Consider the following 17,022-nt stretch of genomic DNA (forward strand, 5'->3'; position numbering starts at 1 on the left):
TTGCCGTAATTATTGTGTACACGATGTAAACTATTTTGGATGTATTGATTATCCATATAAATCAATTGATGTATGGCATATGTTAATTACGCACGATTATTAGAGGTTTTAACAAGTTTAAATCATGTATATGCAAGTTATATGTGATACTTACAATTTTTAAAAGTTTTAAATCACACAGGTGGCAATTTCATATGTTAATTAGAGTTTTTAACAATTAATTTACTATCATTCATATGCTAATTATATATGACTATTCGAATTTTTAAAAGTTTTAAATCATGCATGTGGCATTTACATATGTTAATTAGAGTTTTTAACAATTAATTTACTATCATTCATATGCTAATTATATATGACTATTCGAATTTTTAAAATTTTTACATCATGCATGTGGCATTTACATATGTTAATTAGAGTTTTTAACAATTAATTTAATATCATTCATATGCTAAGTATATATGATTATTACAATTTTTATTAATTTTAAATCATGCCGTATGTATATACATATGTTAATTAGAGTTTTTACCAATTTAATATCATTCATATGCTAAGTATATATGATTATTATAATTTTTATTAATTTTAAATCATATATTTGCCTATTACGTTTTATCCACTTAATTTATTACTGACAACAATAATTTTTCGAAGTAATTATCATTAATCTTTGTACTTTAAATAATTTTAATGCATTATTTTCTATTTTAGAAGCACATATGTAATGGAAAATAATATTCAGTGCGCTTATCAGTAGTCCCGGTTCTTAACCCTAACCGGGTTTAAAAAGAATTTGGAAATAGCGGGAAAATATCTTTACTCCCGGTTGATGAGAACAACCGGGAGTAAAGATATCTTTACTCCGGGAGTAAAGATCTAGGGGTATATATATTCCCGATGCGCGCCCTCGTCTTCTCCACCAACACTTAGAAGCTTTTGCCCGATCGATCTCTCTCGGCTTCTCCTTCGCCGCCACTGCCTAGGGCATCCCCGCGCCGACGCCGCCGCCGTATCTCGCCGTCGTCTCGCGCTCGTCGTCGTCACCGCCGCCTCCGCCTCCTCCGCCGCCGCCGCATCTCTGGGGTGAGAGCCGCCGCTGCCTCGCTCTCATTAGCTATCTCTCTCCGATCTCGATCTCTCTCTCTCCCTCTCTGTTGCCGCCGGCCGCCTCGTTGCCGATGCCGACGTCGACGTCATCACGACACGATGCCGCGCCATGACGCCGCCGCAGCACGGCACCGGCGCCGCGCCGCCACGCCGCCGCCGCGCAACGCCGGCGCCGTGCCGCGCGCTTTGCCGCTGCCGTGCAACGCCGCCACCGGGCCGCGCGCCACGCCGCCACCACGCTGCGCGCCGCACGCCGCCTCCGTGCCACGCCGATGCCGCGCGCGGCGCCACGCCGCCGCTGCGCCGCCCCGCCGCCGCGAACGAACGTGAACGAGAACGTGAACGAGCGAATGAACGTGAACAAGAACGAGCGAACGAACGTGAACGAGCGAACGATCGTGAACGAGAATTGAACGTGAAAGAACGAACGAACGTGAACGAACGAGCGTGAACGAACGTCAACGAACGTGAACTAACGAACGTGAACGTGAACGAACGTGAACGTGAAATGCAATATAGGCAGGTGAATGAACGTGAACGAATGAACGTAGGTGAATGAAACGTGACCTTAACGAGAACGCGAACGTGAACGATCGTGAACGAAACGTGAACGTCAAATGCAATATATGTTATTTCGCGTTTATCCTAATACATCTTTTTGTATCTTGCAGAAAAGACGTTGTCGGAGTCGTCCCTCAAGCCGGAATGGTAGCTAGCCCTCGAAGGAATTCGCGCAGGCAAGTGACGTAATTATATATATGATTGTTATATTTGTAATGCAATTAAGACTATTAGATTTAATATACGACACTTAGACTTACCATATATCACTATTTGAGTTTTAGTATAAGATTATTAGATTTGTAATTAGACTTAGCATATAAGATTGTGTAAGGTTCTAATATACGACAGTTACACTTAACATATATGACTATTTGAGTTTTAGTATAAGATTATTTGAGTTTTAATATAAGATTATTATATTTGTAATTAGACTTAGTATATAATTATTGACTAGCTAGGGTCCTATAATATACGTCACCTAGACTTAGCATTTATCACTATTTGAGTTTTAGTATAAGATTATTTGAGTTTTAATATAAGATTATTAGATTTGTGATTAGACTTACTATATAATTTATTGACTAGCTAGGGTCCTATAATATACGTCACCTAGACTTAGCATATGATTGTTAGCATATAAGATTGTTAAAACATAAATGTCTCATGACTTAGCAGATGTTTCCTGTATGAACAGATGGCTGATCGCGATGAGGAACAGATATTGTACGATACAATTGCGGAGGGAAGCAGCCAGTACTGGAACGAAGAAGAGGGGAACGAGGATCCAAACCAGTATTTGAACGAGGAAGGGAACGTGGAGAGGGATGCGGAGGGGAACCCGGAGGGGAACCAGGAGGGGCACGGGAAAAGGGATGTGGAGGGGAACCAGGAGGAGGAGGCTAGTGGAAGTCAACCCTCCGTTGGACAGAAGAGGGCACGCGGGCAACGAGGTGCCGCGAAGAAGCTTGAGGGTCGGCACATCATAACGGAAGTGGACGAAGATGGCCGACCTAGTGCCCCGGCAGAAGCCGCCAAGAACTATGTACGTCACAGCAGTTGGGTTGTGCGGGATAACGTGCCTGTCAATACGGTGTACTGGCGCAGAACAAGGGCATGCGGAGATCATGAGAGCTTTGTCCCAGATTCGGAGAAAGAGATGTTGTGGACCACAATGCTCGAGACATTCACCCTTCCCGCGGGTACAGAGGACAAAGTGAAAAGGTGGACTCTGAAGAAAATGGCAGAACAGTTTCAGAGCTTCAAGGGAGATCTGTACTAGAAATATATCCTGAAGGGGCAGACACCGAACTTCGACACATTCCCAAAGCTAAGGGATCATTGGGACGAGTTCGTTGCATATAAGACAGGTGAACAAGGGCAGGCGATGATGGAAAGAAACAAAGAAAATGCCGCCAAGAAGAAGTACCATCACCACTTGGGGTCAAGCGGCTATAGCGTCGCGATGCCGAAGTGGGAGGAGATGGAGGCTAGCTTGCTTGAGAGGGGTATTGAACCGGCCACTGCTAATTGGCCGGAACGATCGAAGTTCTGGTACTATGCTCACGGTGGAACGCTCAACCCAGCTGATGGCTCCCTGGTCTTCGGCGATCAGATACGCGAGGCTGCGCGTCGACTAACAGACGAATTGGAAGCCTCTTCTCAGGGCGCGTTCCGACCGGACAGAGAGAAGGACGAGCTGTCACTCGCCCTGCAGACTCCAGAGCATCCAGGACGAACACGAGGGAAAGGGGTGATTCCTTCGAAGATTGGGTTCAAGGAGGACATCCACACATACAGGAGTCGGATGAGGAGCAAGAGAGATACCGAGGCGAAGATTGCATATCTAGAGTTTAGGGTATCGAGCTACGAGCTCAGCATGCAAGAGGAGGTGGCAAGAAAGGTTGATGAACGAATGGCCGCACATCGGTCCCATGATCCCCAGCCGACCATTCCTCCTGCAATGGTGAGCCCGTCAGGAAACCGTAGCAGCTACGCCTCAACGGGGCAGGTAGGATCACAGAGCATGGACGCCATGCAAACCCAGGATGAATCCACCTGCCCCGTTGATGACATCACTCAGCGGACACCATGTGAGCTGCATATTCCTTTCAAGAACTTATCAATAAAGGTAAGCTCGTAGTTTATAAATTTTAGATTTGGCCATTCCGCTAGTTGCTGCTTATATATGTTGATTACTAATAAATAACCTCTCACCACATGAAGGTGGCGTCGGGCATGGCCATCCCAACGGACACTTCAGGTACTTACCACTGCAGGTCGATTCCAGCAGGATACTCCAAGGTCGAAGTTGAGTTTGTCGAAGGCGCGTATGAGGACCTCGAGCTGGATTACCCTGGAGGAGACGGTGAGACGCATCTACGAGACACAAGCCACGCCATTATTCTATGGCGCAAGCGGTACATCATCCTCCCTGGGCAACAAGCGGCGTCTCGTGCACCATCTCCTCCGGCTCCGCCATCTCCTCCTCAGGCTCCAGCACCGTCTCCTCCTCATGCTCCAGCACCGTCTCCACCTCAGGCTCCTGCACCGACTCCTCCTCAGGCTCCTACACCGACTCCTCCGCAAGCTCCTCTTCCGGCACCTTCCAAGTCAAGGGCCCCCCAAGCTCCACCGCCTGCCCCCACAAGGGCAACGAAGAAGACGAAAGTTGACGCCGCCAAGAACAAGGACCCGGGGTACGATTGCACGTAAGAGGAGCTTGATGCTTACGTGGCATCAGAAGTCAAGAGACAATTCAAGCCTCGAAGTCCAGAAAAGAAGATTCCTATATACTCGAGTGTCAGGAACTTCTTCAGGGGTATGTCTGCACCTGCCAAGGAGGCCATAAAGCTATCGGACTATGAGCGAACGCTCAAGAAAGCATCTTCTGGAAAGTCCAAACCAGTCCCTCAGCTTGGAGAGCAACCAAACCAGGAGATCGAGCCATTGGTGACCAGTGAAGATTTTGTAATACAAGAATTTATTTATGACACCGGGCTAACTACGGATCAATTTCTAGGAGACGCACCAATCGAAAAGGCGGAAGTGAAATACATGTACGAACTCGGTAAACCGCTTGTCAAGCCTGAGCTGCTGCAGTCCCTACCCACATAAATGTACAAGTTCCATCAGCTGTACATGGAGATGAGCGCCACCGGTAGAGAGATGATCGGAGCGAGGATCAGGGACACGGACTTCTTGCAAGGAGATGACATTCTCTGGATCAATTTCAAGGGAATCTACGAACTATACCAGCTGGACGCCCTCGACGTCTCTATTATGAGTTGCTGGATTTTGTAAGTATATCGTTCAGTTAGATTTCTTACTACGTCTCCTTTAATTAATTAGGTCCTTGTATATAAGTAGACTATATATAATATATACTCCCTTTTATCGTTGTAGAATAGAGATTCAAAGGGCCCGACGGCGGGTGGTTTTCGATACTGGATTCATCGACCCTCGGAAAGTAAACGTCGCAATGCTCGACCAATATCCGCAAGCCACAGAGGACAATCTCGTCCATCTCCTGAAGGCGCAGCATTACAAGACGTTCATACTGTTGTCATACAACACAGAGTTAGTTTAATTTTACTGTCTTCCTATACCAAATTTCATTCCCATACGAACTTGCTAAGTGTTTCATATGTAATGCATCCCACGCACATTGCAGATTCCACTGGGTGCTTTTACTCTTCGACCTGGAGGCCTGCACCGTCAACGTATATGTCTCAATGGATAAAAAAGAGTCTACGTTTGACAAGGTTTTCGAACTTATAGACAGGTATTGTCATAAGTTCCTATGTTAATTAAGAAAATCTTGTTATGTTAATTGCTACTACGAATCATAGCTTTAAACTCCATGTAGTGCTTGGTATCGGTTCCGTCATTTGGTCCGCGGCAACTGGAGAGAAAGACTTAGGCGGAAGTTCAAATTTCCTGTGAGTACACATGCTCTACATTTATATTTCTCTGATTCAAATACATACAAGTGTATATTAATTAGATCTCTCGTCGTTTGTTATTTATAGTGCGCAAAGCAAAAGCAGGGAACTAACTTGTGCGGCTACTACATGTGCAAGTATTGCCACTGCCTTGCAGACCAAATCATCACCATAAGAGAGCTCGATGTACGTACAAATAAATTCAAAATTTCATTACGTATCGATTTGTTGTTTAATTACTAATCAATTTCATACATTCATATAGTTTATTTGCATGAGGGATAACCTGATCACACAAGGAATTTATCGCGGCGGTTCAAGAACAACTCATGGGATTTATCAACGAACAAATCCTTGATCCCAAGGGTGAATTCTACTACGACGGAAACACAATTCATAGTTCCTTAGCTTCTGAGCTAGCAACTACTACTACGTCGAAATCGTAGCTAGCTAGGACATATAATGGATTGTAATTAATACATGACTATGTTTCTATATGCATGTGCACACATTTTCTATAATGTAAATATATATTTTGGTCATATATATATATATATATATATGAACCATGGTGCAACAGGGCCATGCAAAAAAAAAAGGTCAGCTCGATCTTTAGTCCCGGTTATTTCACCCGGGACTAAAGATAGCGATCTTTAGTCCCAGATTGATAGTCCCGGTTTGAAAACCGGGACTAAAGGGGGGTTACGAACCGGGACTACAAACGCTTTCTGCACCAGTGACAACACTTGTGACTGGCCGAAACAGAGCTCCTGCCTCCAACAAACTTTATACTCGTTTTCTTCTTAAACACTTCTCCTTATTAGATATTATCAATAATTAAACTTTTACCACTCGTTTTTCTCTAAAAGATATAAGTACTCTTGAAGAAAAATGTACTATCAAAGAGTGTTGTACCCTAAACATAAGCATTAAGTTCTTGCTCTTCTTACGTAAAAAAAAAAGTTCTTGCTCTTCGTAATTTAACCATATAATTTATTATTTAATGATTAAAATTGTAATAGGATTGGTCAACGGTGATGAGTAAATAGTAACCCACAGTAAGCGAGGAAATATATGATGCAAACCGCATATATTGGAAAACATAAAAGCTACCGCTGAATGGAAAATGAACGCCTAAAATTTGACCACGTCATAAATAGAAAAAAAATAATTCCAACAAATTTTTTACTTATAGTTGAATATGAATATGGAAATTAAACTTTTACTATCGATGATGTGGCTTAATCTGATATGATTATTTTTCAATGCGATGATTGCACTACATATTTACCCGATATAAACGACCGAACTAAACGTTTCCATTCCACCATGTACGAGTCACATGTCGCGGGTGATAAAATAATAACACCAGTGAAATCAATACTAGCATATATACTACATGGTGGATTATGTACCAGTGACATGGCACTAATATGGATTTTAGGATTTGTTATGACCCACATAGAACCGGGCATGTCCCCCTGAGGTCAAGTTAAGACCCCTGAAAGTCTGAAACAGAGGCACACGCCCACCGGAAAACTGGAACGGAGAGAGACAACTCAACTGGCTGCTCCGTGCTCGGCTGTGCGTTGCGACCTGCCCCCTGCGTGCGGCGTCGGAGCTGACTCACCTCCTGATAACGCGATCATCTCAAGGTCGGAGAGGATGTGGGGGCCGTACGGACAGCCTAGCGATCTCGGATTGTGGCCGCCGCCGGCTGCGATTCAGGGCCTCAGCTCAGGGGGGTCAGCACCGGCGATTCCTCCGGTCAATTCCCATCAACTCGACCGCACGGACAAAGACCACCTGTTTTGAGGCTGCGATCTTTTCAACTATTGCAACTTAGGGCTTGATCGGTTCATCTTTGCTGTGGCTGCACAGCTGTTACATGCTGCGGCTGTGCTGCATCTACAGTATCAGTAACATCGATTGGAGCTGTTATAATTGAAAATCCACATCCTCACATTAAAATATAGCGCGTAATTAATTACATGTTAGCTTAAAAAATGGAAAATGAATTAATATAATTCTTAAAAAAATTTCTATATAAAACTTAAAAAAGGGTATAATTGGAAAACGTACACGCGAAAAAGAGGAAGGCCGTGTTTAGATCAAAGTTTTTCTTCAAACTTCCAACTTTTCTATCACATCAAAATTTTTCTACACAAACAAACTTCCAACTTTTCCATCACATCGTTTCAATTTCAACCAAACTTCCAATTTTGACGTGAACTAAACACAGCGGGAGATGAGTTGAGAACATAAACTAAAGAACACATATTATGAAGATGAGCTGGAGGCTTCATCGGTTGGCCTAATAAGCCAAAGCAAATGTCATAATTTGAATTTCAAATTTAATTTTTATGTTAATTTTAAAATATTTTCAACTTATTTTTTTATATTGGTATTTTTATCGCTAATAATACATATACAAAAGTTTTACCTATGAACTAATTTTTATTTTTTAATAAACCGTTTTGATTAATTGAGAAATGCGGGCAACTGATGAGGCTCAACCAAAAAAGTTACTGGAGACCTCAGTTACACCAGTTACGGGGAAAAAAAACTACTCCAAATCATCACATATTCACATGGATCACAACGAAGAAAAATTAACCAAAAGCTTATAATAATCCGGTAATCTCCCTCCAAAAACAGTAGCTCTGCTCGCCTAATCGTTTTTCCAGCGTGAGGCAGCCGCCACGCGACGTCGCGGCGATTCCACGGGCCGTCGCGTTGCTGACTCGGATCCCCGCCAACGCGCGCCGGTGCGCGGGGTGGGGATATTTTTTTTAGCACCGCGGCTCTATCTCTCTACGCGCGGGAGGGGTGGGCCCCACCTGCGAGTGTGACACCAGGGCGTGGGCCCCGCGGTGACGTGGACGCTGCCTGCATAATTGCAGGCAAGAGAGGAGGCTAGCTGGTGATCGTGATGCATATAGGGTTTGGTTTGGTTGGTGGCCTAAATAGGTCTTACCAAATTTTATTAGTACTAAATTTTGGTAAGTTTTAATATGACTAATTTTAGTAAGGTAAAGTTGTGTTTGGATTGAAATCAAAATAGCCTAAGTTCACAATTGAAATGTCCTATTTTCTTAGGCATGTCAAAATTTGGCTTCAAAATAAATAGACACTAAACACTATTAAAATTATTAAATATTGGTAAGTCTAATTTAGACCTCAAACCAAACCAGCTCATAGTGAGAGAGCTGTACTAGGAAAGCTCCGTACATATCTCCCTCATCTTTCTTTTTTTTTTACAGCTTTCCTGCCTTGTGGGGTCTGTTTTGGATTTTAATAGTAGTATTTGGGGGTTTGTGAGTGTGACATGAGTTTGACAAGTCACCTATAATGTCACGGTAATTCTGGAGTAATAATGCTGTGGTAATACTCCGGTGTAATTTGATTAGTTAATGTTTTCTAGCCTCTGTATATAGGCGCACAGACAGTCATTTATGCGTACCACATATCCCATGACTACCTTCGAGTTTCATAAGGATATCATATACATTTCGCTTCTAACGAGTACTATCTCCATATTTTAATATATGATGCCGTTGACTTTTTATCTAACGTTTGAACATTCGCCATATTTAAAAAATTATGTAATTATTATTTATTTTATTATGACTTGATTCGTCATCAAATATTTTTTTAAGCATGACATAAATATTTTTATATTTATAAAAATAAAAATTAAATAAAACAAATGGTTAAACGTTGATCGAAAAATCAATGGCGTCATATATATTTAGAAGGAGTACATTGTTTGCAACAATAAAAGAAACAGAGAGGGGATATGTTGATCTGTGGATGCATCGAGAAAAGGCTCTCGGATAAAATTTGTTGATGTGTTTGATTTTTTTCTTTTCTTTTTCTTTTTCCTGGGCGTGTTGATTCCAATGATTTGTGTGCTCGACGGATCAAAACGTTACACGTTTGCACACCATCCGAACTTACCCTGGCTGCGTCATCGCCACGTGTATAAAATGTATATCTTATAGGTACACGTCGGATAACTAATCCGGGATACGGACGAGTGGTATGGACTGCACCGGTTTTGGAGTTCGGACCAAACTTGCCAACTTCTGGACGCTTTTCGCTTTTAAAAAACTTGTTTATTTTTGCCGTTTGGGCCTCATCAAAGAACACTTCATCACCTCAATTTTATTCCGCTTCAAATAAATAAATATTTACTCCTATACGTTCAAAACCAAAATTTTCACTGAGGGCCTGTTTGGTACAGCTCCAACTCCTAAATTTAACTCCAGGAGTTGAGTCTGGAGTGGAGTTGTGGAGCTGCCTAAACCCAGCTCCACAACTCTAGTTCATTTTGTGAGAAGGCTCCACCCAATTCCACTCCCAGTTTTGGTGGAGCCGAAACTGTTTGGCTGAGCTCCAGCTCTAGAAGGGGTGAAGCTGGAGCTGGAGCTGTGCCAAACAGGGCCTGAATAAACCCGATCGAGCTTAACTCGAGAAATCTCGTAAAGTCATCCTGTACTTGATCTAATATCTATAAGTACGCACATTAAACAAAGATCATTTTGGATTTGTTAACTCTAAGATTTCGCTAGCCTTTTTGGTTTACACCTAAACAAATCTCTTACTCCAAGCAGTGACGAAATGACGGCACAGAAAGCGGGATGTTAATCTAGGCGTGACAGAGACCGGGGTGACGGCTGGAGCATTCGAGAGAGATAAAGCTACTCCTAGTAGAAAACAAAATGGTCTCACGTCTCATGTTCCATCGATCGATAATTCCAGGACAAAAAAAATGCACAGTACTAGCAGCCACCAGCTATAACCACTCTCTGACGGCCACAATTGCTCGCCCACTTCTTCAGAACGATTTTCCTGCGCTACGTGTGCAGGCTAATTCTCTGGAGACAGATTAGCTTAATCCTCTCTCGCTCTGGAACACTAACTGTGGCTGTCATGTCATGTTCATGTCACGGCTTCCCCGAATGCGCTAATATTCCCGTGAGATCTCGCTTTTTGACGGGGAATCGAGCGTGATATCGCCTCACTACTGAGGCTGGCTAGTTTGGGATACTACTCCCTCCGTTCCATAATATAACAGATTTTGAGATTTTTTTGTTTGTACTGTTTGACTATTCGTTTTATTTTAAAAATTTAAAATTATTATTTATTTTTTTTACTTACTTTATTATCTAAAATATTTTAAGCACAACTTGTCGTTTTTTATATTTGGATAAATTTTTTTAATAAGATAAGTGGTCAAACAGTATAAGTAAAAACTCAAAATCCATTATACTATGGAATGGAGGGAGTAGTAACTAAGATTGGTATTTGGTTGGCTTTTGGGATTGGCGGCTGATTGGTTTAGTTTAGCGTGGCTGAAAGGTACGGTTTCTCGGTCGATTGATGGGGTATTGGCGTATTGCTACAGTCTAACTGTGATATGATTAATGTGAATGGACAACAAAAAAAAAATTGCAGTGAAGGAGTGACACAGATGTGGATGCTGGTCAGTGACAGATGCAGGCAGTGTTGTTTTTGTGTACTAGTAGTACTTACCGTGCTATGGTTCATCAAGGTGGTTTGTGCTATGGCATGTGCTGGGTGTCGTGCCAATCAGGTGTGAATATAGGAAATTGGTTCGTCAGTATCATCGTGTCATAATAAATTAATTTTGCTCCATTCTTAAACAGTTTAATCATATATTATGTTGGAGGTTGTCGCGGTCGATTGAACTCGACGGTATTGTACTCTAGCTCGGTCTCCGTATCATTCTCCTATTTTTATTGAACTGTTTAGAAAGGTTGCAAATGCATAGTACATATAAGAGGTTCGTTGCCTGTAGGGATATACACTCATACAAGTTTAATGTGTCTTAAAAAAAAACTTGTCACAACTATTTTATGCATGAATGTCATATGATTTCTATCGTGTAATATCAAATTTGTTGTACTAAAGTTATGGTTTACAATATTGGGACCATTCGGCTGCTGATTTGCCACTGTGTTAAACAGTGCTACACAAACAGAGTAACTGCAAAACGGCAGCCGCAACCCTAGTTTCAGCCTACCGAACAATCCCATTGAGTGTACTCTTCAAGTTTCCACCGAAAACTATATTAAATTGTTCTAGGAGGTTGCGAATGCCAGACAGTTCACATGGTGTTGCGTTATACATCACACACTACGGTTCAAACTCTCTTAGCACTCGTTCATCGTTTGGAGGGGTCCATACACGTGTACAAATTCAGGGGATGTATGTGATCACTCGGTATGGCGTATAGCGCCATTGACACCTGTTGAGCACACGTAAAAGATATATACTATGATGGCGTAAATGCAATATGCGGTAAGTACACTAGGTTGAGTGTACTCATCCAATTTTGTTTAAAAGAAAATGCTAAACGTTTTCTAGAAGATTGCCAATAAAAGCTGTCAGTTTAGTGTTCATCGGCTGTAAGGATGGACACATGTATGGTGGTATGGGTTCAGAGGACGTGTATGTGATACCCATATGGCGTCTAGCACTAGTGACAGTTGTCGACACCATGAGTAAAATATACGTGTTATTGTGGCTATAAGTGGAATGTGCGGTGAGCGAGCGCGTCCAGTTACTTTTAAAATTGCTATTAACCCCTTTAGAAATGTTTATTAATTATCTAGAGCATATAGAATTCAGAAATTCAAAATAACACATGGCTGTAGTTAAACCTGAAAGCTACATACCCTATTATAAGCAACAAATTATCCTTTCCACAATAGGTGGGAAAAGGATGCCAAAAATAGATAACCATTCCTTTATTATCCACTGTAATTAAAATCGGTATGTCAAAAAATCACCCTTTATCCACTGTTGGATTATTGCAGGGATACTGAGCTGCAGTATCAATTCGCGCGTATTTTTATACCGAAGAAATTAAGGATAGGGTAAAATTTCTGCTTCAAATTTCCCATCCTGTCCTTAAGCCGTACGACACCCTCAAGGGCAAATCCGGAAAGCTCCAGGAGATATACCAGACCTGCCACGGCCCACTACCACTACAACTGTATCCTACTGTGACACGCTCCATGGACCAACCCCACGAGCCAATATCCATGGACCGGATCGCTGACACGTGGCGTACCACGTTACATAAAATCCGCCCGGTGCATGGACCGCGTCCACGGAGACGCACCTCCTCCCGCCTCGTCGTGGCGGCTCATTTAATCCAATCTGTTAGTAACATTAATTAATTGTGGATTAATAAAAAAAATCTCGTTCCGTAAATTTACGAGTTAACCCTTGTCCATCTGGTGGTGTTACGGCTGTATTTTACGGAAAGGTCCCTGTAAAAGGACTGGGATGTAAATATTTGGTTTTGTAGGGGTTGGTTTGGGAAAATTGGAAAGCAAGAACTTGTCCTATCCATGGTTATTAACCACCCCCTCTCCTTCCTTCCTTTCTCCACGCTTTCCTCTCGTCCTCTTTATATTTCTCTTCTTCTTCCTCCCTTCCCCTTCCTCTCCTCTCCTCTCCTCTCCGTCTTCCAAAGCTCGCGGCCTTCTCGCTTTCGATTTCTCTCTCTCGCGGACAGCGTGAATTCGAGGGATTTCTTGGCTGGTTTGGTTGTGGATTGGATTGGATTGGGTTTCTGTGTGTGGAGGTGTGTGTGATTAGAAGCTTTTGCGACTGGAGGAGGAGGAGAGATGGGGGCGGGGGTGTCGGGCCTGTTCGGATTGGGCGGCGACGAGGGGGAGACGTCGGCGGCGGTTGGTGGTGCCGCGGCGGCGGGTCTGGGCGACCTGCCGGAGCTGTGCGCGGCGGAGGTGCTGCTCCGGCTCGACGCGCCGGAGATCTGCCGGCTCGCGCGGCTCAACCACGCGTTCCGCGGCGCGGCCGGGGCGGATTTCGTGTGGGAGGCCAAGCTGCCGGAGAACTACCGGTATCTGATGAGCTTCGTGGAGGGCGGCGGCGGCGGCGACGACGGGAGGCAGCTGCGGCGGCGGCGGTGGCGGCCGGCTGGGAAGAAGGAGATCTACGCGAGGCTGGCTAGGCCTGTGCCCTTCGATGGCGGCTCAAAGGTATGATGAAAATTTCCCCCTTTTGATGTTTCTTTTCTTTCCATGTAGTAGTTGAAAGTTGAAACTATATGAAACACGTTCGTGGGATTGAAATTTTTTTTTGTCTGCAATTAATTGTTGGTGATTAGTCGCTGTTTTTTTTTTGTGGGGATTGAAACGTTTTCTCTTTGTGCCATGCCGTGTGTTTTAATCATAGCATGTTTTTGTTTTTTTCATTTGCAAAGTGATAAACCTGAACCGCTCCAAAACTAACCAATTGTCCTTTTTACCTTACGATAATCGTGATTCGGTACTTTTAGCATCCAAAGGACAGAGATTTTTTTTAGTAATAAAAGTATTTTTAGTAGAAAACGCTTAGCTTTGCTAAATTTTCTGTCTTCTTGTTAATTGCAGGAGTTCTGGCTGGAGAAGAGCAAAGGCAGGGTTTGCATGGCGCTATCCTCCAAATCTCTGGTGATAACTGGGATTGATGATAGGAGATACTGGCAACACATTCCAACTGCCGAATCGAGGTAATTATCGCTTTGATCTGATATTCACTAGTAATATTTATCTGTTCCTCTGTGTCTTTTTTTTTCAGAAAGATGATATGATAAGATCGTATGAGTTGCTACTTGCATCGTGATGATGTCACAAAATATCTCATGGTGTGATTGACCTGTTCCTAGTTTCTTGTAGAAAATTAATGAATGAGACCATATAGCTATTTATTTTTTTTGCTTTCTTTTTTACTCGTGTATTCAACTCACAAAGTGTACCCTTAGTTCTGAAACATAATGATATGTTTGGCTGTATGAGCATGTTCTCAATTGTTCGGGATAGTGTTCTTGTAACATGCTTATGTTGTTTGTTGCTCTAATACACGAGACATGAAATCAAATGGTTGAATAATATATATCTTATTGCTGCTGTCGAAATGTAATGTAGCTGCAGTCTTTCCAAGTGATGGCATAAGAAGTATGTATCTACTCTGTGCCAGTGGAAGATATTGACTGTGGATACATCATACAAATGTATTCATCTATTCAAACTCAATTACGGTTGAGGACATCATATGTTCTGGATCCAACCTTACCTATGCTTTCTTGTTTTGTTCATGCAGATTTTATTCTGTGGCATACCTTCAGCAAATCTGGTGGTTTGAAGTGGTTGGAGAGATCGATTTCAGCTTCCCTGTTGGAACCTACAGCTTATACTTCAGGATTCATCTCGGGAAGTTCTACAAGCGATTTGGACGCCGAGTTTGCAGCACTGAGCATGTCCATGGTTGGGACAAGAAGCCTGTTCGCTTCCAGCTCTCCACCTCTGATGGGCAGCACTCATTATCTCAGTGCTCCCTGGGTGAGCCCGGGAGTTGGGTACTTTACCATGCAGGCGATTTTGTGGTCTCAAAGCCTGACCAAACAATCAAGCTGAAGTTCTCGATGGCGCAGATCGATTGCACACACACAAAAGGTGGTCTTTGTGTCGACTCGGCGTTCATATACCCAAAGGGCTTTCAGCAGGAGAGGATGGTCAGGTCTCAGAAATGTAGATGTTGAGAAGGAACTTACATTAGATTGTAGACAAATGCAGCTTGCAGCCTAATTCTATTTTTAATTTGGGCTCATGTATGCGCGGCGAAAGGTGTATATAATTGTAGGCTTCAATTTTGTGTGATCGGTAACATGAATGTGCTTTGTGTGTCCATTTTCCCATGGTTTTTCCCCCTCCCTGGAGCTAAATGGGTCTTCAAGTTACCCATGAAAGATTCTACCAAATTGAGATCAGAAAATGTTGTTTACCTTTCTCCAATTGCGATACGTTGTTCTGGTGTTTTTTTCATTTCCATCCATTGTCACTGTTTTTTACTACTGATATCCAAATTTGACTTGCTTCAGGCACCTTTTGAAATACAAAAAGTTCTATGAATTTCTGTGGAAAATTCAGATGAGATCAATGAGCCAGTTTCCTTTGCAGAGACAGGACTTACTGTATTGCTTTGACTATCAACACTCTTTACCCAGTTTCTTCCTGCAGTCAGATTTGGCGAGCTTGGAAAATTCGATCTGATATTGACATGAACTGACATTGATAAGCCCATCATCAGTTAGCATAGCATGATCAAATTAAAACCTTTCCTGTTGCTAGGTGCGTGTACTTAAGTACTCTCCATGGCCGTGGAGGGCAGGCAAGATCCTGTTCCTAGGTGCGTCACACATCGATCGATCAGGATGATGATAAGAGAATGAATCAGTGGGCGACAGTGCATGTTGGGTGTTGTCCGATCAGAAAGCTTGTTGCCGAACTCGCATGCTTGTCCTTCTTTTCTTGTCCGGACTATTCAGCTGTCACATGCAGACATGCTGCCAGCAGCTTTACATTTGCATTTCGCTTGGGTGATCTCTCTTTCATCGTCATCAGCATGATCTAATCCTTCTCACCAGTACTTTGTAGAGAGATGCCCTCCTTTTCCAGATTAATAAACGGTTTGAATTCATGTATTATTATTGTTATGGTCCAAATTATAAACAAACTTGCACCAACTGGTGATTGAACATAATGTTTCTTCTGTCTGTTCTGAATTTTACACATTTATAACTTGTACTAGCATGGTTTGCCGGTTTCTGTCAGTCTGTCAATGTGTGCTCTAAACTTTACCTGGTGAGTTTGGGCTAAATGTAATCTATGGCAACTTGCGGATGACTGAGGAAACCAAGGGAATCCAATGGTGCAATTCTCAGTTGGCGAAGAAGCTTTCGGCGTGCCCAAGGATTGGACTCATCATCACTCATCTGTGTTGCCCACATTGCGGTTGCTATGGCCGACCTTTTTGCCGATACCGGCATTGCCGCCATGAGCTTGTCTCGGCATTGTCCCCCTATACTTGGGCTACTTTCACTGGGAATCTGAGGGAGACCCCTCTTTTCCATGCTACGGTGAACGTTCGTCGAATCTGAGCCATCCGTTGGTTCAGCTGGTACTCGATTTCTCTGAAGAACAGCAGTCGTAGGCTCATGTGAGGGCTGGTTTCGAACTTTGAGGACAGTGTGATCCCCATTAGATCAGGATCCTTTACCTTCAAACTTAGATACACATGTCAAGGAGAAAGACACGATAAGGTAGAGGATCTCGCAGCCCCATCGTTTCGCTTATTTTGGAAATAAGCCAAAAGACATATTTACAAACAAAAAAACAATCTAAATGCAAAGTCTGAAAATAAACTTCGATATAAAAACACTAAAATTAACTCTAAATTTGAAGATAAACATAATTGAAAACTGAAAAGATGATTCCCTTAATCTGATCACCATCAGCAACCAACAACATTTTTGATCCTTCGATTGCTCAGCAGCTCAGGAAACTGTGTGTTCGTGTGCCTTTGGTCT

The 17,022-nt window shown here is 42.8% G+C and overlaps 2 protein-coding genes across 2 annotated transcripts; both read left to right on the plus strand.

Annotated features, from left to right (window-relative positions):
• The first annotated feature begins 2,869 nt into the window (after positions 1-2,869).
• On the plus strand, positions 2,870-5,086 carry LOC136353790 (actin cytoskeleton-regulatory complex protein pan-1-like). The gene is made up of 2 exons (XM_066305017.1): positions 2,870-3,802; positions 3,898-5,086. Exons 1-2 carry the CDS (start codon positions 3,059-3,061, stop codon positions 4,384-4,386), a joined length of 1,233 nt encoding a protein of 410 aa, XP_066161114.1. The 5' UTR covers positions 2,870-3,058; the 3' UTR covers positions 4,387-5,086.
• Positions 5,087-13,114: 8,028 nt separating this feature from the next.
• Positions 13,115-15,448, plus strand: LOC4349150 (F-box protein PP2-A13). The gene is made up of 3 exons (XM_015759454.3): positions 13,115-13,654; positions 14,048-14,166; positions 14,757-15,448. The coding sequence occupies exons 1-3, from the start codon at positions 13,280-13,282 to the stop codon at positions 15,193-15,195; spliced, it is 933 nt and encodes a 310-aa protein (XP_015614940.1). The 5' UTR covers positions 13,115-13,279; the 3' UTR covers positions 15,196-15,448.
• The last annotated feature ends 1,574 nt before the right edge of the window (positions 15,449-17,022 follow it).

This window comes from Oryza sativa, chromosome 10, assembly GCF_034140825.1.
Source record: "Oryza sativa Japonica Group chromosome 10, ASM3414082v1".
Classification (NCBI taxonomy): domain Eukaryota; kingdom Viridiplantae; phylum Streptophyta; class Magnoliopsida; order Poales; family Poaceae; genus Oryza; species Oryza sativa.

Coding starts and splice junctions, on each gene's coding strand:
- LOC136353790 (XM_066305017.1), top strand. CDS start 3,059: ATGATGGAAAGAAACAAAGAAAATGCCGCCAAGAAGAAGTACCATCAC. Junction 3,803..3,897: donor TCAAGAACTTATCAATAAAG/GTAAGCTCGTAG, acceptor CACCACATGAAG/GTGGCGTCGGGCATGGCCAT.
- LOC4349150 (XM_015759454.3), top strand. CDS start 13,280: ATGGGGGCGGGGGTGTCGGGCCTGTTCGGATTGGGCGGCGACGAGGGG. Junction 13,655..14,047: donor CCTTCGATGGCGGCTCAAAG/GTATGATGAAAA, acceptor TGTTAATTGCAG/GAGTTCTGGCTGGAGAAGAG. Junction 14,167..14,756: donor ATTCCAACTGCCGAATCGAG/GTAATTATCGCT, acceptor TTGTTCATGCAG/ATTTTATTCTGTGGCATACC.